This window comes from Podarcis cretensis (genome assembly GCF_951804945.1).
Source record: "Podarcis cretensis genome assembly, chromosome: 9".
NCBI lineage: Eukaryota > Metazoa > Chordata > Lepidosauria > Squamata > Lacertidae > Podarcis > Podarcis cretensis.
The window spans coordinates 69,538,154-69,562,581 of NC_137178.1; the positions used below are offsets into that span (position 1 = coordinate 69,538,154).

General features: G+C 42.2%; 2 protein-coding genes across 7 annotated transcripts in view; both read left to right on the forward strand.

Annotated features, from left to right (window-relative positions):
• SLIT2 (slit guidance ligand 2) overlaps window positions 1-11,227 on the forward strand; it is a 233,023-nt gene extending 221,796 nt beyond the window's left edge. For 2 of the 6 annotated variants that reach the window (XM_079989605.1, XM_079989606.1), the window contains 5 exons: window positions 3,935-4,089; window positions 5,713-6,001; window positions 7,909-8,120; window positions 8,544-8,632; window positions 9,300-9,528. In XM_079989605.1, coding sequence (XP_079845731.1) covers window positions 3,935-4,089; window positions 5,713-6,001; window positions 7,909-8,120; window positions 8,544-8,632; window positions 9,300-9,392 — 838 coding nt within the window. In that variant the 3' untranslated portion in view covers window positions 9,393-9,528. Of the gene's footprint in view, window positions 1-3,934; window positions 4,090-5,712; window positions 6,002-7,908; window positions 8,121-8,543; window positions 8,633-9,299 lie in introns of all 6 variants that reach the window. The other 4 variants (XM_079989602.1, XM_079989603.1, XM_079989604.1 and 1 more) reach the window with 3 other exon arrangements.
• Window positions 1-24,428, forward strand: part of PACRGL (parkin coregulated like) — a 348,281-nt gene that overhangs the window by 93,974 nt on the left and 229,879 nt on the right. The gene's annotated exons all lie outside the window — the stretch shown is intronic.

The following is a 24,428-nucleotide window of genomic DNA, read 5'->3' on the forward strand; positions in this document are numbered from 1 at the left end:
GGCCAATGTGAAATTTAACTCAGAGACAGCATGCTTTTAAAGATTTCTGGAGAATATATTAATGTTCCATCCAGTTTTAAGGTCAAATTTAAAATTTATGAAAGCATTAGGTTTATTTTTTATTTTAAAAAAAACCATTATGTCTTTGCATATGATTAACAATTTAATCTATTTTCAACTAATTTAAGCAATTTACTAGTGTCAAGTTGCACCTGCTTCCCTACTCAGGGCCAAAAGCAATTCTACATATGTGTAAGCCCCACTGAGCTCAACTAAAACCTGCTACTAGTCCCTGTTTTTCAGGGAGGGAAAGAGCATAAGTGGTGGGGCAAAAGAAACTGGCTGAAGAAGAATTCTCTGTGTTCACTTCCATGGCTCTGTCATTCCTCTCTCACATACACACAACTCCTGAGGATAATAAAGAACCCAGGGCAATGTGTGCTCTTTCTGGGGATGAGGGTTGGGTAGAGGACAGGGTACGGCAGGGGCTAAAGCTAGTTGTGATTCGAGGACCGACCCCCGCTTGGGAATAAAGACATGTGGACACAGTATATTAGGTTAATGGGCTGGAAAAAGGCCACAACTTTAATGATTACAGCATGTGAGAAGGTATTGGCTTAGGCATTGGACCACAGAAAATTTGACTCCACCCACTCGGAGAGGGGTGAGTCTGCTGAGGGGTTAACCACCAGTAGGGGGAGCCTGTTGATGCTCATACAACAATAAGCTCTCCCCTGATGTCAACAAGGGTCGTGCCATGCCCCCCCCCCCTTCCACACAGGGCATTGGACAGGATCCACGACCGCCGGATTCCTTTAACGGAATACCCAAAAGTGAAGGGGTAGGCGATGGCCACACCTTGCCCCTCCATACACCAACAACGCATTTGAGCGGCTAAACCACGCCCCTGCAGTGTCACCCGATTGGGTGCTCAACTGGGAGGCGTGGCGCGCCAGCGATGATGACAGGGCGGGGGGCAGGACGCCCCCTGCGTGACGCGAGAATTGGCTCCTGCTCACAATCCCTCCCCTCCGGAAGGAGGAGAGGCTTTGCAGCAAAAGGTTATGGAGGCATACATACTCAGTCTGGATCCAGGGGCTAAAGCTAGTTTTCTACCACCACCAATGCCTGTCGAATAATTCCTCTCAAATGGAAAACTGGAATTAAAAGACTAAAGCCGTTCAGTACAGTTGTTTTGCAATAATATCAAAGGACCCAGATGCCAGTCGATTGCTAAGAAATTTATATGTAGTCCAAAGAAAAGTTATCCCTGTAAAATTTTGCATTTTCTATATAATAAAAGCTGGCTTTTAATATTCCTTGAAAGGATTTTGAAATATTCTGTTCCTTTTTACCATGCTTTTCTTATAGTACCATAATTTGTGTAACCAATATGTTCTTTTTCCACATGCGTACATTTAATCATGTTGAATAAAAACAGGATTACTGTGGACAAAAGTACTGACATTAAACATTAAAGCACAAAAGGGAATAAAGATATACTTAAGTGTATTTTCCCCCCTTGTTTGAAAACTTAGAAGAGATTGAAACTAGATCCTTGTATTTGAGGAACTGGAAAGACTCGGGGATTATTGCTCTTGGATTTATATTTTAGTTTCTGCCTTTGCCAGCTATTTTCTGGGAAGCAACGTGCAACCAAAGCTCTGCATTATTTCCATCTTGATGCATTCCAGCTTCCTTAATCCATCACAGCCATCTATAGTCTTTTTCTCCTCCTAGTCAACTTTGAAAGACAAATGTGATGCTCCTCAAGCCTTATTATCCGTCTTCCATAGAAGAGCTAGGATCCATAGTCAGAGGTTCCCATGTGAGCAATGGAACTCCTTTAGTCCACCTACCGTCCCCATGCTGCTCTCAAAATAATTAAAAATACTGCACTGGGAAGCAGCCTTTGATGCAGCACAGAAGTCTGCAGTTGGAGACAGATGCTGGGCAAAACCCCTCTGTGTGCATCAATGTGTTTGACTTTGTGTGCAGGTTTGTTTTGGATCCCACTCCAATATTTTAGCGCTTCCAAAAGATTTTAAGGTGCTTACGGCACTGAGTGATGATAGCCTCTACAGTCTCTTCCATAAATTGGGTATTTATTCACACAAGCACCGTGACATGAAATGGTTCTGTCTATGGAGGAGAGCAGCAGCCCCTGCATGACGTTGCCAGATGTGACAATTTGGTTCAGAGGAGCAGCAGGGGGGAGACGCTAGAGCAGGGGTCAGCAACCTTTTTCAGCCATGGGCTGGTCCACCATCCCTCAGGGCATGTGGTGGGCTGGACTATATTTTTTTTGGGGGGGGGGGGGAATAATGAACAAATTCCTATTCCCCACAAATAACCCAGAGATGCATTTTAAATAAAAGGACACATTCTACTCATGTAAAAACATGCTGATTCCTGGACCATCCGCGGGCCGGATTGAGAAGGGGATTGGGCTGCATCCGGCCCCCGGGCCTTAGGTTGCCTACCCCTGTGCTAGAGGGAAAATGAAGTAAAAGCTGTCAGGGAACTGCCATTGGAGCCAAGGGTGGCACTGAGGCTCCCTAATGATGATGCTGGAGAGGGAACCAGCAGAGGGAGGGAGGACGCTTCCGCTGGGGAAGGAGATAGAGGTGACACCAGGGAGAAAGGGGAGTCCGAGGGAGCTGCGGAGAGAAGGCTCCAGGACTCTTCCAGTGAAACCAGTGGGGAGAGCACAGGACCTCCTCTGGGGACGCCCACTCTGCGCAGACAGCTTTCGCGCAGAGAAGGGAGACGACGATTGGGTGTGAAAGAACTCTTATGTTGGAAGAAATTCAGGAAACGCCCACTGACGGATTCTTCCAGTGATTGAGACAGTCATGGTGTACTGACTGTCCAGGCTGGGGGGAAAGTTTTGTCCAAACTACTCAGCCTGGAGCAGTTTGCGCTTTACGCACAAGCAACCCCATACCCCATTACAAAAGCCAACCCCAGGTAACCAAACGAATGGCAAAATAAACACAGCAAAAGTCTGAGGGCCAAATTAGACGGGGCATTTGATGTATAATTGCAATTAAGGTATAATTTTCGAAATTTAAATAGCCATGTGGAGAGGAGAATATCAGCTGTGATATGCAGGAAGGGATTGTATTTACAATGAAAACACACTTACACACCCTGCCACTTTTGTTATTTTCCATGGAGGGAAGGTTCCATTGGTTGCAATAGCTCAAAGGTGAAGGTGCAAACACACTTGTTTACAAACACCTGGTCTTTTCTCAAAATGCCTGGAGCTCTGCCCTTTTATTCTTGTCTCTACTGAGACTCTCGTCCTCTCTTGTGGTAATTGGGAGGGGCAAGGCATGGTCTGCCAGGGGAATTCTGAAGATTTATATTGGCCCAGTGACGACCGAGTATCAGCTAGGCCTGTATTTAAACGTAGTCTTTAAGAATTTCAGGCCTGCATACAAGAAGGTGCCATGCTCTGAATGTGGTGGAAGAAAGGTGTAAAGCAAGAATTATTAGTTTCTGGGTTGCCCTATAATATGTCTGTCTTTGAAGTAACATGGCGTTGGCATATTCCTTTAAACAATAAAAAGGTCAAGGGTTAGGGCTGCCAACAGTCTGTTTTTGGTGACTTTAATTGCCTGTTGACTTTTTCGTCTGTATGTTCAAGTCAGCCAGGAAAGTGCAATTCTCTGGGAAGCCACACCTCATGATACCTGAACGTTTAGAGAATCTTGCCTAGAATCTACAACTGTTCTCTGCAAAAACTGTAGCACACAACTGAAGACAGCCGACAGCTCGAAGTTGTTTGAGTTCACATAACCAAGAAAATTGTCTTGGTCTATTCCTTGTAATTTTCTGAATACTGAATGTCTGGCTATTCATCTATACTGTGCTAAGAAAGAACATTCAATGTCTCGGATATTTAAAATATCCTTTATTCTTCTTCCAGTGTTGAGACAATCAATGATGGAAACTTCCATATAGTTGAGTTACTGGCCATGGATCAGATTCTGTCTTTGTCTGTTGATGGAGGAAGTCCCAAAATCATCAGCAACTTATCTAAACAATCCACTTTGAATTTTGACTCCCCGCTCTATGTAGGAGGTAAGAAAACAGTGTGTACAGTGTTTCTATTGTGAGTATAAATAGCATATATAGTCTGGGGAAATGCAAATTATATATATTAGTTAATACAGTGGTACCTTGGGTTAAGTACTTAATTCATTCCGGAGGTCCGTTCTTAACCTGAAACTGTTCTTAACCTGAAGCACCACTTTAGCTAATGGAGCCTCCTGTTGCTGCCGCACCGCTGGAGCTCGATTTCTGTTCTCATCCTGAAGCAAAGTTCTTAACCTGAGGTACTATTTCTGGGTTAGCGGAGTCTGTAACCTGAAACATATGTAACCTGAAGCGTATGTAACCCAAGGTACCACTGTACACCAATTGAAGCAATATTTATGACAATTTCTGGTTTTACAGGTGTGCATTTTCTAAGCCAGTCTCATAGCAGAAATGTTAGCTGTGCCCTGGGACAAATCAGACCCTGCTGAATCAAACAGTGGCTGTGTATACATTACTGACTTAAAACACAGTGAGGTCTGTGGCGATCACACAGGGTCCCCAGACATTTCACCGTCTATTGATCCCCGTGTCACCACTTTATTTCTCGCTGCCACCACCCAGGCCCTACCTGGTACAGTACTGAGTCCAGTCAGGGTTAAATTGGGACATAAACTTCTGTTTCTTTATTGCAGTTTGACAAGCATGTGGTTTCATAAACAGTATCAGTCAATTACATTCATGGGGTGCCTATCCAGACCTATAACTTCCTCTACCTGCTCTCACTCACTAAACCACCTCTCAGATATTTACTTGTCTTCCTAGCCCCTAACTGTTCCTGACTCAGCCTATTTCGTTACACTAACTCAACCTACCCACAAACTCTATCCCAATTCACTTCCACTCCAACCAACCACCCAACTCCCAACGAATTCCTCAACGAACTCCTCCCAGAGCTGGTTTTATAGTCCCTCTGACTCCAGCCCCTGGGTCCTGACTATGCAACCTGTTTAACTATTTCACCTCCAGCACTCTCTCCTATGTTAACGTCACAAGGTCATTTCCCCCTGCTGCGTTTCAAATCACATTTTCATGTCACTGTACACATCAGTTCAGTTGGATGTTTTTCCACCCAGGTGACTTTCCACACCAGTGTGCAAAGAGTATGCCCTGCAATTCTCAAATTGGATTGATTCTGGTTTTGTGGAGAATGCATCATAATGTAGTATTTCTCAAGAACCTACAAGATAGATGTGGATTATAGCTAACACCACATGTATACAGCTTCAAAAACCAAATGTGGGTGTGCATAGGATGCAGTGTAAACAGGAATGTGTACATAGCCTGTGAGTCTGGCTGCATTCAGATCCACATGGCACTACCTTCGGGTGAAAATGTTATCCCATCTACATTGCAGGCATTTAACTGCAGTATCTACTTGAGACTAGAACATCTAAGTCTGCCTCCACATTATTCATTCAGTCAACATAGCTCTGTAGAGATGTGGTGACTGAAAATGTTGTTTTGTAACGGTGAGGAAATTATCTGGATATCTCAATGTACCCATAGCTAATCACAGTTAGGTTTTTAAATCAGCAGTGGTGATCTTCAAGTAATTATGAGAATTCATTTCATAGGTAACAAGTTGATGGCTTATTTGTTTTCCAGGCATGCCTATGAAGAACAATGTTGCTGCCCTGCGCCAGTCTCCAGGTCAAAATGGCACCAGTTTTCATGGCTGCATCCGTAATCTATACATCAATAGTGAACTGCAGGACTTTAGGAATGTCCCACTGCAAGTTGGAATTTTGCCAGGCTGCGAACCCTGTCATAAGAAATTGTGTGTCCATGGGACTTGCCACGTGACTAGCCAGTCAGGCTTTGCTTGTGAGTGTGATGGAGGATGGACTGGCCTACTCTGTGATCAGCAAGCCAATGACCCTTGCTTAGGAAATAAGTAAGTCCTTGTTCAAGTCCCTTTCTAATATTTTACATGTGCATATACACAGTGGAGTAGGGTTGGCTTTAAAAAGTAGTAGCACACTTGAAAGTCTCCATTTCTGGGGTGGGGAGTGGGTGGGTGTGCAGAATATAATTGCCCATCTTTTCGACCACACCTTACCTAGTTTGCTGATTAGCAAATTAATACACTAATCAGAAGTTGTTGAACGGCATCATTCAACAACCACTGCTACTGGATCACATGACATCTTTAGACCACCTTTCTATATTCTTCCCTTGCAAATTTAGTTTCCTCATTATTTCTAGACAACATTACAAGAGGAGATTGTAGCTTAAAAAATAAGTAAAATGCCATCATTCCATTCTCTTGGGTTTTTAACACCTCTCTAAATCTTATTTTGGTGATTGAAAAAGGACCATTGGTTTGCAATTGCTTTTTTTTAACTATGACTATGAACAGCTCTCAAGCATTGCTCCCAATGAAAATAGCAGCTTCAAGAGATCAATTTTCATTCATATCGCAGCAGGGGAGGAAAGAGCTAGTTGCTCCTCCCCATCTTCTATGATCTTGATAATTATCAGCCCCACCCCAAAGCAGTGCTCTCTGCACTTTTCAGAACATGCACATTAAATGTGAAGGTGCATTTAACATCCCATCCAGTTTGGCTCAGGGATTTTATACAGTCGTACCTTGTTTTGTGACCGGGATCCATTCCGGAGCCCCAGCCACTAGCCAAAAAGGGCGCAGGGCAAAGCGCCACATCTGCGCTCGCACACAGAGCGGTTTGCGCTTCTGTGCATGCGCGAGCGGCAAACCCAGAAGTAACCCATTCCGGTACTTCCGGGTTTGCCGCGGACATTCGCCAGAATGGACACTAGACAAGACGGACTTTTATGGAGGTATTACTGTATCATGCAAGAATTCAAGTAGCAATTAACTCATCAGTGCTAAAGAAAAGAAAAACGACTTTGTTATGTCTACCTTCTGATTCCTAAGTTTTATCTCAATGCCATGTTCTCTTTGGTCAAAGTCCAAAAGGGCTTTCTCAAGGGGTATCTGTTGGGGTGAAAAGAGCCCAACAGGCAGGGCTGGCTCAAGACATGCTGGCACCCGAGGCAGACCACAAAACGCCTCCCTCCCACCAGGGAAGAAGGGCTGAGTGAAGATCTACATTGGGATCAAGGGTGGGAGTGGACCAGCAGTGTCTCCCATTCACCAAGAGGCTGCTATAGAGGTGGTTGGGTGGCACTGCCAAGGTGGAGGCAGATCCAGCCTTCAAGGAGCATAGCACTGTGGAAGCAGCGGGCAATTCATTCCTTGGGGGGCGGATTTGCTGCCCCTGTGGATCAGGCTGCCTGAGGCGGTTGCCTCACCTTGCCTTATGGGTGGGCCAGCCCTGATTACAGGTAAGCCATGCCTTCTTCTTCTTCTTTTTCCTCTTCCTCTTCTTCTTGTTGTTCATTAATAGCTCGTATCAACCTCAGTCATTTTAAGCCAGATTATGCATTCCTTGCCCACACAGTCTCTAACACTTAAATGGGGAGAGGGCAGGAATCTTGAGGAATGCAGAATTTGGCACCTGTGACACCTTGCTCAGGTCTTCCATAACACATCTACAGCGGCAATATTCCAGTACTAACAAAACAAACGGGCTACCTTCTTCCGTATCGTTGCACTAACCTTGCGTACCAATTAGCGCGGGCCAAACGGCTTCGCTCCATGTCGTACTGACATGGAGCGCGTTCTAAAAGGGAAGGGGAAGTAAAAACCCTATGAACCATTTCCTTTTTGAGCACAGTCCAAAGTTTTTTGTTTTGTTTTACAGTTAATGTCGCTTAGCCTTGGATTGGAATGAATACAGTAATTTATTTTTATTCTCTTGGGCTTGTCTCCCCCTGTAGATGTGTGCATGGTAGCTGCTTGCCAATCAATGCGTTTTCATACAGTTGTAAATGCCTGCAGGGACGTGCCGGTGTCCTCTGTGATGAGGATGAAGAACTGCCTAACCCCTGCCAGTCCATCCGATGTAAACACGGTAAATGCAGGCTTTCAGGCCATGGGAAACCGTATTGCGAGTGCAGCAGCGGATACACTGGGGACAGCTGCGATAAAGGTAGATAACCAGTTTGTCACAGTTTCACGTAAGAGGGAAAATATTCATTTTATTGTTGAAACATAATAAAGATGGAGAAAAACAAACAAACCCCATTCTTGCACACATGGCAGTACATTTTTCTTTGGGCTTCTTTTTTATTATTTCTTTCCCCCTTTATCCCACCCTAAGCTCTACAGAGCTTCTCTCAGTGAAAAAGGAATATTTTTTTAAAATATAATAATGAAGAGGATTTTTTTTTAATATAAAAAATGATCTTTGAATTTAATATTAGCACTTGGAAGATTTTTCCCCCATCAAGTATTTTGCTGTGAAAACTTTTTTCTTTGTTCAGAAGCGACTTTTTACTATATTTGAACTGCCACCTTTTACCTGCTATATCTTTCTGTATTTATTGTTTCTCTGCCTTCTGCAACTGCGAAGCCAAATCCAATGATTCTGCTCCTAGTTTTATCACAAACTCTACTTTTGACCTCTCATCTTCAACTGATTTATCACAGCGAATTATACAGGTGAGATGGATAAAAACAGGATATTTTCCCCTCCACTGTCATCTTGTTCTTTTCTTTCCTTGTCTATCAAGGCTCTTTCACTTTTCTCTCTCTCCACCCCCCCCCAAACTTTTTTTCTTCAGCTGACATATATTTATTTTGTACTTTGCATCAATGTGACTAGAATAGAATATGGGGTTTGGGTTTTTAACCCAGATGTCTCCTATTTAAACTGTTTTTATGTCCCAGTAATTTATGAAGTTAGTGGAATGTAGCTTCTATTAAATAACAGATTGAATAATATTTAACTCAAGGTCTAATAAATGAAATTGCATGCCGTCTCAAGTACTTCCCAACAGTAAAAGAAACCAGCTGGTCGTGCTGTTAGGAATAGATGATGTGTATTTTTGTAATAAAGGAAAAAGAATTAAATTTCCAATTTTCTTGTCATTGTAATAGCAGCGTATTTATGGGTTTAGGAATAAATCACCACTAAAGAATAAGCGAATCTGAAAAAAAAGCGCAATCTGCTTTTTTAATCCTGTGTACCAGAACCTTTATTTTCCCAAGCTAAAAATAATGTAAACAAGAGTCTATATTTAGACGCATTTCATCTTCTTAGTAGATGCCAACGATTGATATCATTGCATGGTGTGTCATCTGGGGGCTGCTCTTTTTTACATTGCAGAAATCTCTTGTCGAGGGGAACGAGTCCGAGATTACTTCCAAAAGCAGCAAGGTTATGCCGCGTGCCAGACGACCAAGAAGGTATCGAGACTAGAATGCAGAGGAGGCTGTTCGAATGGGCAGTGCTGCGGACCCTTGAGGAGCAAGAGGCGGAAATATTCTTTTGAATGCACTGACGGGTCCTCATTTGTGGATGAGGTCGAGAAGGTTGTGAAGTGCAGCTGTACAGCGTGCCCCTCCTAAACATGCCCTATTTTGCTCCACTTTTGTCTTTTTTTTAAATGTTGTATACTTATTGACCGTGTCTTGGGACTAATTAATGCTTCATAGTGGAAATATTTGAAATATATTGTAAAATACAGAACAGACTTATTTTTATTATGAGAATAAAGACTTTTTTCTTCAACTGCAACAAAACAAAAATAAAGTGCTTGAACTGAGACTTCTTGTACCCAAGAGGAGTTTTGAAGGAAAAGGGGGAAAAAAACACCAATAAAAATACCTGGTAACATTTCAACAGTGATGGAAAAACTTAACAACTTTTAACATCAGGCCTTCTTTGTAACATTCTGAAGATAAACAGGCACTTTGCTCAAGTGACTTTCAACCCTACAATCTTATTGATGAAAAATCAACCCCAGAGTCTGAGGCTTTGCTTTCTTTTTTTACTTCCTTAACTAGTTTTTCGTTGTCATCGTTTTTGGTTTTACTCTCTCCACAAGATCATATCAAACTCTTCCAGGGCGTGCAATGAAAAGGCACAAGGTGAACAGAAATCCTTTTGCGCAAATTTATGTTACGCGTTTTGTACGGCATAAAATAATCAAGTCGGGAAAATGAAACATCTTGCCTCCTTAACAGAAGAGAATTCACCATAACCCTAAAATCTCCTGGTATATTCTTTTATGTCGGCATGTTAGCAAAAGAAGAAACTGAATGAGTGTTTATCTACCCTCTTCCAGTATTAATTTTTTTTGTAATATAAATGTTAAGGGGAGGATAAAAAATAGATTATTGTTGGGAAAATTAGGTATAATATGGAGTTTTGTTTTTATGAGTTCTGAGCAACTCTATACAGTATTCGGTTTATTGAGAAATATTTATTGTATCAAAGTACACTGTACTTAACATTTAGGCCACCCCTTTTACTGTTTTTTTTCCCCAATGCTTTAATATATATTAATTTATATTTGTCCTGATATTTTTGTACTTCCTGTTGTTGTTGGGGTTTTGTTTTGTTTTGTTTTAAAAAAGAAGACTTAATCAGGATAGTTGCAATAGGACTAACATGGCATGTTCTCACGGGGTAAATAGATTTGGTCTGGGTTTGTTTTTTTCTCCTTGGCAACCTATCATCTGCCTGGTGTCACTGAAAGAACTGGATACCAGAAGCAACAACAGGTTGTAGTTTTCACGATAGCAGGGGCATCTCTCAAATCCTTGTAATGAGTGAGGGGTGAAAGAGTCTTTACAGTAGATGGCAAATGTATGGAACTGAGCATTTCCCTGCTATACATTGCTTTGCAGAAAATGAAATGATGTGTAGAAACTTGACACTAGAAAAGTAGACCTTTACAAACTAATATTCCCTTGGAGTATCCTTCCCTTTAAAATTAAAAAAAAAGAGGCTGTATTACCAAGAACTGTGACTTTTCCCAAATATTAAAACTACTTTACTTGTCCTAATGTTTCCCTTTGTTAACATTTTTTGCTGCTAAATCACAATATAGAATTGGTAATAATTCTTCATAGTTGGTTGTGTTCTTTTTTTCCAGTAAATCTCGGGGTACCCCGTAATGGGGGTGTTTTTTTCAATTTTTTAAAAAGAAAAAGTTAGATGTACATGTGTAATACGGTGTTTCTTTGTCTTATTTGGACTGATATCAGTACCTTTACTGATGTTTGTAAATTAAACAGATATTTACTTCAGTGCTAGCTTTTGCTTGTATTCTTCTAAGAAGTTTAACTTGCTCAGCGGCCTATAATTAAACTCCAGTAGCATAACAAGAGTCAGTTTAAAAAGCTATCCCAATCAAAAAAAATAACCCAGGGAATATATTGCTGTCAAGCTAAAGGAGGAACCTCCGTGCCTGTCTTGTAGCTTCAGAACTATTTTACAGTGTTATCTTCACAGTCAAATAGTTGATTCTCGGGATCATACATACAGCGGTACCTTGGGTTAAGAAATTAATTCGTTCCGGAGGTCCGTTCTTAACGTGAAACTATTCTTAACCTGAAGCACCACTTTAGCTAATGGGGCCTCCCACTGCCGCCGCGCCGCCAGAGCACGATTTCTGTTCTCATCCTGAAGCAAAGTTCTTAACCCAAGGTACAATTTCTGGATTAGCGGAGTCTGTAACCTGAAGTGTCTGTAACTTAAGCGTCTGTAACCCGAGGTACCACTGTACTTTTCTAAATATTAATCTAAATTTCTCCTGAGAAAGAACTGCATACACCATGCATTGAAATTTCATATTTGACTAGTTCTATTCACATGTTCTGGACGCGGGTGGTGCTGTGGCTAAACCACAGAGCCTAGGGCTTGACGATCAGAAGGTCGGCGGTTCGAAACCCCACAACAGGGTGAGCTCCCATTGCTCAGTCCCTGCTCCTGCCAACTTAGCAGTTCAAAAGCACGTCCAAGTGCAAATAGATAAATAGGTATTGCTCCTGTGGGAAGGTAAATGGTGTTTCCATGTGCTGCTTTGGTTCGCTAGAAGCAGCTTTGTCATGCTGGCCACATGACCCGGAAAAACTGTCTGCGGAAAAACCCCGGCTCCCTCGGCCAGTAAAGTGAGATGAGCGCCACAACCCCAGAGTCATTCATGACTGGACTTAACGGTCAGGGGTCCCTTTACCTTTATACATGTTGCTTGCTCACCTGTGCATCTATCATCTCCATTCATTGTCCCAGTTTTCATTGTCCTTTCAGCCCTTATTGTCTCGTCTTTTCATTTTTTGGGCTCACACCCGCTCAAAGTGCAAACAGTTATTTTTCTAGTCCCTACCCCACCCTGCTTCCCATGCATTTGACTCTCAGGCCACTGTATCCTACTTTCCTATGTCCTTCTGCCTGCCCTACCTCTCTGGTATTGGGGGAGCTCATCCTCAACAACCGCCACCATGAAGTCTGTTGATGTTTACACCAGTTAAGAGTATAAAAACACCCCTCTCTCCTTAGCAAGAAACTATAGCTGAAACGGGGGATCATGAAATCATATCATGGTGTCATATGAACAAAGTCTGATTAAAAAATATCAACTGAAGAACAATTCATGAATGCAAACAAAGCAGATTTAACCCTTTACGGCAGCTCCCCACCAAGTTACTGGGCAAAACACACAGGTGCCATACTTGCAACACAGGGTAAATACAGTACAAGGGAGGCAGGTGGTTTTCATCAGGAAAGCTACTAAAAGTGGTTCTGGGGGCTAATTCCTGCTCAGTTGCTAAGCCTGTCTCAGGTGGACCATTTCAGCTCTCCCTGTGCTTTAAAACACGTGTGTTGGAGACATTTGAGGAGAGAGAGACTGTATATGGGGGTTGATAAGCTATGGTAGTCTTCAGTGCCAAGATGAGTGAGCTGGAATGCTTGGGGTTAATCACAAGGAAACATAGATGTAGTGGTCAGAATGGAACTCTGGTAGAATGGAGGGAACCAATAGAATATGGTCAGGGCCAAATTTAGGTTTGACGAGGCCCTAAGCTACTGAAGGTAATGGGGCCCTTTATATGTCCAGCTGTCCTTTGTCAACAACAAATTGCTGCTGTTTTCTGTGTTGAATATATGCCATATGATAATTTACAGACTTAATAGGTAAATAAAGCCATTTCCACATGTTGCAATACTACCAGTCCATGCAGAATGTAGGCACCCCATATATAGAAATGAGCAAACCAGTGTTATTTTAGGGAGCAGGCTAGCATTACTTACACCATAGGAGCATACACAACACAAAACACTGTTGCTGTATGTAGGTTTTATTTTATTTGTTTTTTATCTTATATTTTGGAAATGTACAACCAGGTTTTTTCCTTTAAATTTTTTTGGGGGCCCCCCAAGAGAGTGGGGCCCTAAGCTATAGCTTGTTTAGCTTATACGTAAATCCAGCACTGGATATGGTTGTCTACAGGAAAGGGTGTACTGTAAGTATTGTCACTCTGTACATCAAAGAGAACAATTGATAAATTCCAAAAGGGGCAGACTCTTGTGTGGGATCGATGTGAGTGTCAATACCAGACCTCAAAGAACAATTTAGTACTGGGGATGCAGTACCCCCCCCCCAAGCGATCTTAAGGTGGAAAATGAAATCAAGGAGAGCGTGAAATGGGATAGTAATGGGTGACTTCTTGCCCTCACAGAGGCAGTGGAAGGCAGGAGTGCCTGGCGTGCTCTGGGCCAGGGGGTCACGAAGAGTTGGACACAACAACTAAACAGCAACAACAAAATGCATTGAACTACAACTCCCATCAGCCCCAGCAAGAATGACCAATGGCCAGGGATGATAGAACTTGTAGTTCAGCAACATCTGCAGTGCCAAAGTTTCCCCACACCTGACCTATAGGAAGTGAACATGTAGAGTGGGTGGATTTGGGTTACTTCTGAGGTGACACTGACATGAGATGGAACCACATCCGTTGCCCAGCCCACGTGATCGATTCCAATGTGTTTGAAATTGGTATGCATGTGGAATTGGAATGTATGTAACCACTCTAAATCTAAAAATGACACATGATAGCCCTGGCCCACTAAATCCACAAGAGCCACTTTACAACATTTGCTTAATGTAAAAGTTAGGAGGGTATGTATTTCCAAACCTCTCAGGATGTTCCTGAAGTTAAAAAGGTAAAGGGACCCCTGACCATTAGGTCCAATTGTGGCTGACTCTGGGGTTGCGGCACTCATCTCTCTTTACTGGCTGAGGGAGCCGGTGGACAGCTTCCGGGTCATGTGACTAGCATGACTAAGCCACTTCTGGCAAACCAGAGCAGTGCACGGAAATGCCGTTTACCTTCCCACCGGAGTGGTACCTATTTATCTACTTGCACTTTGACGTGCTTTCGAACTGCTAGGTTGGCAGGAGCAGGGACCGAGCAACGGGAGCTCAACCCATCACAGGGATTCGAACCGCTGACCTTCTAATCGGCAAGTCCTAGGCTCTGGTTTAACCCACAGCGCCACCCGTGTCCTGGAGTTAGTTAGTGGCAAATATGCTTCTTACCTATTATTCTGCATGTACGTGTAATATCTGGGACCATACTAGAAGTCTGTATCAAAGGACTCTGGGAAAAACGGGTGAGGAGGGAGCAGGGGCGAAGCAAGCTCGGGTACCAGTTCTTAATACTGCAACAAGATAGAAACCATTCAGGTAACCTGGTAGAAGGGCCATTGCCAGGTAACAGGTGAGGCAGAAGAGCTGAAGGCAGGTGGCCTCTCACGAGAGCTGAAGAAACAGCCCTGCTTCCCTTCTTTGCCTGATAAAATGGGATTTAGCACTGGTGCAAGAACATAAAGCATCACTGTTCTTAAAGAACACTAAGTGAAGGTGCTCTCAATGGGAATTTCTAGTAGCAAGCAGAAGGAAAATTGGATGTGGGAGCCTTGTGGCTATATGAATTTTCCGCTCCACCTTCATGTTTATTTTTGCTCTGGCCCAGCTCACTTTCCTGCTCCCATCAACCTCTTCTATTTTATTTCTCTAATCCTCAACCCCTCTCCTCATCCACCCAATTGCATCTTCTCCTCAAATCTCTCTCTTTGAACCTATTACCTAAGCATGGACCTTGGGTTTACATACACAAACAGTGGAACAGTAGAAAAGAGAATCAGAGGCTAAACTGAATGTGAGAATGAATTTGGGCGAAGCCTGCCTACTGGAATGTGAAGATCATTCAGCTTTAATTCATAATTTGGAGAAATTATAGTGAATATTGGTTAAAATGAATATTATCATGGAGTCTGGAGAGGAAGGGTGTTCCTTAAATAGTCTCCACACAAAATGGAGAAGTCCATTCTGGGTTTCACCAGAAACCAATGCCATGTCTTTAGTAAGATTATATTCTTCAATTTAGCCAATTCTACAGCAAGCATTGAGGGTTAAACCACAGAGCCTAGGACTTGCCAATCAGAAGGTCGGAGGTTCGAATCCCTGTGACGGGTTGAGCTCCCATTGCTCGGTCCCTGTTCCTGCCAACCTAGCAGTTCGAAAGCACGTCAAAGTGCAAGTAGATAAATAAATACCTTCTCTGGCGGGAAGGTAAACGGCATTTCCGTGTGCTGCTCTGGTTCGCCAGAAGCGGCTTAGTCATGCTGGCCACATGACCCAGAAGCTGTACACCGGCTCCCTCGGCCAATAAAGTGAGATGAGCACCGCAACCCCAAAGTCTGCTACGACTGGACCTAATGGTCAGGAGTCCTTTTACCTTTACAGCAAGCATAGAGCTTTTTTCTCACAAAAGAGTGAACAAGCTTTGGAGCAAGGAAGCACAATACCAAAGCTTGTTGGAAGACATGAGAGGGGGTAGACTGGAATATCAGGTAACTTGGAAGCAGGGGGGTGAGGGGTGGAGAAAAGATGATACAAACATGTTTGGATCTTTCTGATTCCATTCACTAAAGGCATTTGAACCAAAGAAGCAGAGCTGAACGTAAGAATTCACACTTGACCTTTCTCTGGCAGTTGCAGTAGAGCTTGATTTTCATAAAGGGCTCTTAAAAGATCCCATGCCAGCATCCTTCCTATCTCCCGTGCTCCATCGTGTATTTATTCTTATTCATTAATAAGGATGCGACAGTGCTTGAACCTGCCTATCTTATCAAGAGAAGTCTACTGGAACATATTCACATGAGCCATCCCTCTCTCTTATAGAAACATTTATGCAAGGGGTTGTTTTTCCAACTGCTTTAAAAACCCTTGAAGTAGCAATAACTAAACACACTGGCTGCTAATCAAAGGCCTTGGCTGCTTGGTTAACATGAATAGAGAAATAAAATAGTTAACATGAATTAGAGAAATAAAATAGAAGAGGTTGACGGAAGCAGGAAAGTGAGCTGGGCCAGAGCAAAAATAAACATGAAGGTGGAGCGGAAAATTCATATAGCCACAAGGCTCCCACATCCAATTTTCCTTCTGCTTGCTACTAGAAATTCCCATTGAGAGCACCTTCACTTAGTGTTCTTTAAGAACAGTGATGCTTTATGTTCTTGCACCAGTGCTAAATCCCATTTTATCAGGCACAGAAGGGAAGCAGGGCTGTTTCTTCAGCTCTGGTGAGAGGCCACCTGTCTTCAGCTCTTCTGCCTCACCTGTTACCTGGCAATGGCCCTTCCACCAGGTTACCTGAATGGCTTCCATCTTGTTGCAATATTAAGAACTGGTACCCGAGCTTGCTCCCCGCCCCCTGCTCCTTCCTCACCCCTTTCCCCCAGAGTCCTTTGATACAGACTTCTATCATGGTCCCAGATATTACACATATGGGCAGAATAATAGGTAAGAAGCATATTTGGCACTAACTCCAGGAAGAATAGAAATAAATTAAAACAATTCTTTAAAAAGATAGTTAAAAAGACTCTTCTTAAAAACCTAAAAACTCCCCGAAAAGAATCAAGTCTTCAAAAAAGTTATATGATCTAAGAAAGTCTTTAAAGGAATCCTTCCAAAAGAATTTAAAAATTATAATGTAGCACCTAATGTAGCACCTAAAACTGAGTAGTTTTAGGTATAAGCTTTCGTGTGCATGCACACTTCTTCAGATACACTGAAACAGAAGTCATCAGACCCTTATATATAATGAGGGGGGCGGGGAGGGAATGGTACATGAATAGAATGTTACCTTTTCTTGAACTAGTACATACTACATTTACTAAAGTTTCCACTACTTCCTCTGCTTCCGTCAGAGCCATATTAATGCAATGTCAACCACATTAAACTGCCAACCATTTTTGTTGATTAAGAACCTAGTGTTTTTTAAAAATTTGTGTTAGTCAATTAACTTAGATTTGCAAATTACCTAATCCTTAATATAGAAATATTTTTGAAACATAAAGGAAATAACTTACACTTTTAAATAAAGAATATCACTTCTTTTTGTGAAACTTTGAATTGTTGATTTCATAAATTTTACATATATTTCTTTAATAGGCTCCAAACAGCAATACAGTGGTACCTCGGGTTGCATATGCTTCAGGTTACAGACTCCGCTAACCCAGAAATAGTACCTTGGGTTAAGAACTTTGCTTCAGGATGAGAACAGAAATCGTGCGGCGGCAGCAGGAGGCCCCATTAGCTAAAGTAGTACCTCAGGTTAAGAACAGTTTCAGGTTAAGAACGGACCTCAGAACAAATTAAGTTCTTAACCCGAGGTATCACTGTATAACCTTGGAACATGTAACAGAAGATAGAAAACAATTTTATTTTCATTCCATGCTATAACCATATAAAACCAAAATGACCTAAAGATTCATGATCTAAAGGTATACCTTTATTCCAGTTCCATTTCTACATACATTATATATGGCAAATAATTCTGTCTAATACAGTGGTACCTCGGGTTACATATGCTTCAGGTTACATACGCTTCAGGTTACAGACTCCGCTAACCCAGAAATAGTGCTTCAGGTTAAGAACTTTGCTTCAGGATGAAAACAGAAATCGTGCTCAGGTGGCACGGCGGCAGCGGGAGGCCCCATTAGCTAAAGTGGTGCTTCAGGTTAAGAATGGACCTCCAGAATGAATTAAGTACTTAACCTGAGGTACCACTGTATTCACCATAGTCGGGTGGTAAACAGCTGTTCAAATAAAGTGTTGCATTCCAGTGGCTGAAATATTCTTGTAAGAGACAAGTCCAGCTACACACACACACACACACACACACACACACAACATCAATAATAATGATGACCATTTTGCTAACAGTATAATAAAATCTGCCACATGGAACAGATGCAATAGTATTACAGGGAGAAGTACGTATGTCCTATGCCTGTATTTAATGGATGCGCAAATAAAATCTGAGCAAGAACAACTGATTTGGTGAAAGAATCACTGTTAACTAATTGCCCAAGCTCAGCCTCCTCATATAAGTGGACTGACAGATATGAAGAGTAGCATAAAACCATTAAGCTTCTCTTTGATCTCACAGCTCCTGTAGAACCTTTAAATCAATGAACCATGAAGCTACTCAGCTTTTCCTATTTACAGCACATAAAACTACTTTGGGGTGCCTGACACATTGCTACATTATAGATCAAAGCTAGGAAGATGCTCCAGATCCAAGCAAGATATTTGTGAGGTTTATTCTCTCCCCCCCCCCAAAAAAAAAAACTTCTTGCATACATTTGAATACCAAGAGTGGACATTTTTATCTAGAAAAATCTCATAAGTATTTAGTAGGAACTCAAAAAATAAATAGGGGGAGCTAAAGGAGCTCAGAGTAACTGCATGATGCCCAACATTTTTAATGTTAGTAAAATTTTACACAATATTACACCATGCCTTGTAAAAACCCAGTGTATCATTTCTGGAAATAGATCGCTAAGCTCCTGTTCTTGTAGCTGCATATTGTGCAGAGTTGGAAAGAGAAGCATGCGGATAATCCAATATTTAAAATCTATGGCATTTGTGAGAGCCACAGCACGTTACATTTTCCCTACATGTGCATATATGCACACAAACAGGAACACAATAATTTCCCATGAAAGTTGCATCTGATAATGATTAATGTGTTCAGCTTAATGTTTGCCACTTTTGTGACACCAACTTTTGGAAATGTAACAGAATACAATTATTTTTAAAATGTAGTTCAATACATTTTGCTTATTTGCAAAAAAAAAACCCCACCAGAAATCACGGCTGCAATTTCAATTGGGGAATAGTCAAGCACGTGCAGAGGATTTTGGATAACTTCTTGCTTGTAAGTTCTGCTTATTTCCTCTTTATTTTTAGAATTACTTTCAGGCATTAACTTCTTAAAGCCAACAGAACTTGTCCCTTTGGTATGAAGACCTAGGACGTGGGTCGTTCGTTTATTTAGAACACGTCATTCAGCCTGCAGAACTAGTGATCAGAAATGCAGGTGCTCCTGATAATTTATTATTGTTTAAAATTGAAAGTAACCAGTACCAGTACTGCAAAAATTAAGTGTTCAGGGTATTCTCATGTAAAATGGACCTGGTAAAAGGCATTGCTTGAACCTCTGAAGAATACAAATTAGTTGGAGAAACACATAAATGATTTTAAAGGAGGAAACATCTTTCACCAATTTCCCCCTCCCCCAACATTTCCGTAATATTTGCTGTTAATATTCTATGTGCCTTTCTTCTAAGCTGGGATGGAATGTGCAAAACACACGGCACTTTATCTAGCATTTATATATTCCCATTTCCTCTTGCAATTAACCAGCCTGACAGTAAATAACTCCGCAACACCATCAAGTGGACAAAGTATAAAACTGAATAAAAGCCAAAGAACATTGTTCGCTGTGCTAGGTGGTTATAAAGTGAACATAAGGCAACAGCAGTGGCTGGGCTACACATCCATTTCCCCTCATGTTCACATTACAGTAACATCATTCACAGATGACGCAAAAAGACAAACCACTGAAAGCACATAATCTTAAGTGAAGAACTTTTCAGGTCCCCTTGTTTTTAAATGAGAGCTTTAAACAAGGGTTTATTCTTGTTGAGATCAAAGAAGCTTCAAAGTGCTTCAGTTCGGATAGATTCTACTCTCAACTCAAAAACTGTATTCCTGGCTGTTATACGGATGGGAGGGAGGTTTGGGGTTTGGTGTTATTAATTTTTGGTTCTTTTAAGAAGTTTAAAAAAAGGCTCTATGTAATTTTGCAAAATATACTCATTAAACGCATGAAATATACTGCCTGATGCTGATTTTCCATTTAACTTCCTGGTTTTCAAACGACTGAAGGTTTTGGCAGATTTTTTTTCTGAACACTTGGGGGTCAAAAGAAAGAAATTTAAAACAACTGTTGCTGAGACATTTCATTCCGAATCTGCTAAGACAGAGGATGATAACAGGTGGAGAGTCCTTTGTGTTGGGGATAATTCAGAAGGAAATTCCCAGGTGTTATTTATGTATGCTATTACTGTGGCCTGTGTTTAGTTAGCCCAAAAAATTGAAAACTGAAGAATGGCAACTTAAGTTGACAAAACATGCACAACTTGCACAATTTCAGCAAAAATCAGACTTTTGCCAATTCACTCAAAAATGATGCCAAACGCTTGCAAATGCTCCCCTGAAAGTTTTGGCAGTCAAAGGAGAAGGTTTTTTATCACAGGACAAGAAATCAGCCCTAGACAACTTAACCGGCGGAAAAAGATTTTTTTGAAAAAATCCCTAAGGCCCGGGGTCACAATTTCAGCAAAAATCTGACTTTTGCCAATTCACTCAAAAATGGTGCCAAATGCTTGCAAATGCTCCCCTGAAAGTTTTGGCAGTCAAAAGAGAAGGTTTTTTATCACAGGACAAGAAATCAGCCCTCGACAACCTAAGCGGTGGAAAAAGATTTTTTTGAAAAAATCCCTAAGCCCCGGGGTCACAATTTCAGCAAAAATCTGACTTTTGCCAATTCACACAAAAATGGTGCCAAGCGCTTGCAAATGCTCCCCTGAAAGTTTTGGCAGTCGAAACAGAAGCCTTTTTATCACAGGAGAAGAAATCAGCGGTAAACAACTTAACCGGCGGAAAAAGATTTTTTTGAAAAAATCATAGAATCATAGAATCATAGAGTTGGAAGAGACCACAAGGGCCATCGAGTCCAACCCCCTGCCAAGCAGGAAACACCATCAGAGCACTCCTGACATATGGTTGTCAAGCCTCTGCTTAAAGACCTCCAAAGAAGGAGACTCCACCACACACCTTGGCAGCAAATTCCACTGTCGAACAGCTCTTACTGTCAGGAAGTTCTTCCTAATGTTTAGGTGGAATCTTTTTTCTTGTAGTTTGGAACCATTGCTCCGTGTCCGCTTCTCTGGAGCAGCAGAAAACAACCTTTCTCCCTCCTCTATGTGAGAACCTTTTATATATTTGAACATGGCTATCATATCACCCCTTAACCTCCTCTTCTCCAGGCTAAACATGCCCAGCTCCCTTAGCCGTTCTTCATAAGGCATCGTTTCCAGGCCTTTGACCATTTTGGTTGCCCTCCTCTGGACACGTTCCAGTTTGTCAGTGTCCTTCTTGAACTGTGGTGCCCAGAACTGGACACAGTACTCCAGGTGAGGTCTGACCAGAGCAGAATACAGTGGCACTATTACTTCCCTTGATCTAGATGCAATGCTCCTATTGATGCAGGCCAGAATTGCATTGGCTTTTTTAGCTGCCGCGTCACACTGTTGGCTCATGTCAAGTTTGTGGTCAACCAAGACTCCTAGATCCTTTTCACATGTACTGCTCTCAAGCCAGGTGTCACCCATCTTGTATTTGTGCCTCTCATTTTTTTTTGCCCAGGTGCAATACTTTACATTTCTCCCTATTAAAATTCATCTTGTTTGTTTTGGCCCAGTTCTCTAATCTGTCAAGGTCGTTTTGAAGTGTGATCCTGTCCTCTGGGGTGTTAGCCACCCCTCCCAGTTTGGTGTCATCTGCAAATTTGATCAGGATGCCCTTGAGTCCATCATCCAAGTCGTTGATAAAGATGTTGAATAAGACCGGGCCCAAGACAGAACCCTGTGGCACCCCACTAGTCACTCTTCTCCAGGATGAAGAGGAACCATTGATGAGCACCCTTTGGGTTCGGTCAGTCAGCCAGTTACAAATCCACTGAGTGGTAGCATAGTCAAGACCACATTTTACCAGCTTCTTTACAAGAATATCATGGGGCACCTTGTCAAATGCCTTGCTGAAATCAAGGTAGGCTACATCCACTGCGTTCCCTTCATCTACCAGGCTTGTAATTCTGTCAAAAAACGAGATCAGGTTAGTCTGACATGACTTATTTTTCAGAAATCCATGCTGACTATTGGTGATCACAGCATTCCTTTCTAGGTGCTCACAGACTGTTTGCTTAATGATCTGCTCCAGAATCTTCCCAGGTATTGATGTCAGACTGACTGGGCGGTAATTATTTGGGTCCTCTCTTTTCCCCTTTTTGAAAATAGGGACAACATTTGCCCTCCTCCAGTCTGCCGGGACTTCGCCTGTTCTCCAGGAATTCTCAAAGATGACTGCCAGTGGTTCTGAGATCACATCTGCCAGTTCTTTTAATACTCTTGGATGCAGTTCATCTGGCCCTGGAGACTTGAATACATCTAAACTAGCCAAGTATTCTTGTACTATCTCCTTAGTTATTCTGGGCTGTGTTTCCTCTGCTGAATCATTTGCTCCAAATTCTTCAGGTCGGGCATTGTTTTCTTTATCGGAGAAGACTGAGGCAAAGAAGGCATTGAGGAGTTCAGCCCTTTCTGTGTCCCCTGTTTGCATTTCACCATCTTCTCCTCTGAGTGACCCCACTGTTTCTTTGTTCTTCCTTTTGCTACGAACATACCCATAAAAGCCTTTTTTGTTGCTTTTAACCTCTCTAGCAAGCCTGAGTTCATTCTGTGCTTTAGCTTTTCTGACTTTGTGTCTACACGTGCTGGCTATTTGTTTGAATTCCTCTTTGGTGGTTTCCCCCCTTTTCCATTTTTTGTACACATCCTTTTTTAATCTTAACTCAGTTAAAAGTTCTTTAGATAGCCACCCCGGCTTCTTTAGGCACCTTCCATGTTTCCGTCTCATTGGTATTGCCTGAAGTTGTGCTTTTACTATCTCTCTCTTAACAAACTCCCAGCCATCATGAACTCCCTTTCCTTTTAATATTACTGTCCATGGGATCTCACCCAGCACTTCCCTAAGTTTTATGAAGTCGGCTTTCCTAAAGTCAAGAAATTGAGTCCTAGTATGCTTGGCTGCTCCTTTCCGCTGTATAGTAAACTTTAGAAGAGCATGATCACTCGCGCCTAATGATCCTTCCACTTCTACCCCACTAACCAGGTCATCAACATTGGTTAGGACCAGATCTAGAATGGCTGTTCCTCTTGTTGCTTCTCCCACTTTCTGGACAATGAAGTTATCTGCAAGGCCAGTGAGGAATCTGTTTGACCTTATGCTCTTGGCTGAGTTTGACATCCAGCAAATATCCGGGTAATTGAAGTCCCCCATTACTACTATCTCCCTTCCTTTTGCATGCTTGGCCATCTGTTCCAGGAAGGCATCATCTATGTCCTCCGTTTGGCTTGGGGATCTATAGTAAACTCCCACAATGAGGTCCCTGTTATTCATCTCTCCCTTAATTTTGACCCAAATGCTCTCACTTTGGCTTTGAGGTTCTAAATCTTGGATCTCTTCACAGGTATACACATCCCTGACATATAACGCCACTCCTCCTCCTTTCTTGTCTGGTCTGTTTCTCTGAAATAGATTGTAACCCTCCATTATTACATTCCAGTCGTGGGACTTATCCCACCAGGTTTCAGTGATGCCTATTATGTCATATTTAGTTTGCTGTACCAAGAGCTCAAGCTCATCTTGTTTATTACCCATGCTTTGCGCATTAGTGTACAGACATTGAAGTCCATTAATCATTCCCCCGTGTCTCTTATTTAAGGATTTTTTCCTCCCACCACTAGGTCTGCGTACTGTTTGCTCCATTTGGTCTATGACATTTGGATGATCATCTTCATCAATTGGTAGACTCCTACCTTCAGGAGCACTGTCTTCCTCCCCCACATTAGTCAGTTTAAAGCCCTCCTGATGAGGTTTCTGAGATTTTTGGCAAAAACATTCCTCCCAACCGTTGTGAGGTGCAGCCCATCTCTTGCCAGAAGTCCATCTTCAAGAAACTGCAGTCCGTGATCTAAGAATCCAAACCATTCCTGTTTACACCATTTGCAAAGCCAGCTGTTCACTTCCACTATTTTTCTCTCTCTCCCTGGGCCACGTCGTTCAACTGAGAGGACAGATGAGATGACAATTTGTGCATTTAATTGCTTCAATTTCCTGCCCAGAGCCTCATAGTCTCTTTTGATCTTCTGGAGGCTATTGCTTGCAGTGTCATTGGTTCCCACATGAACCAAGAGGAAGGGGTATTTGTCAGTGGGTTTTATGATTCCTTGCAGTCGTTCAGTTACATC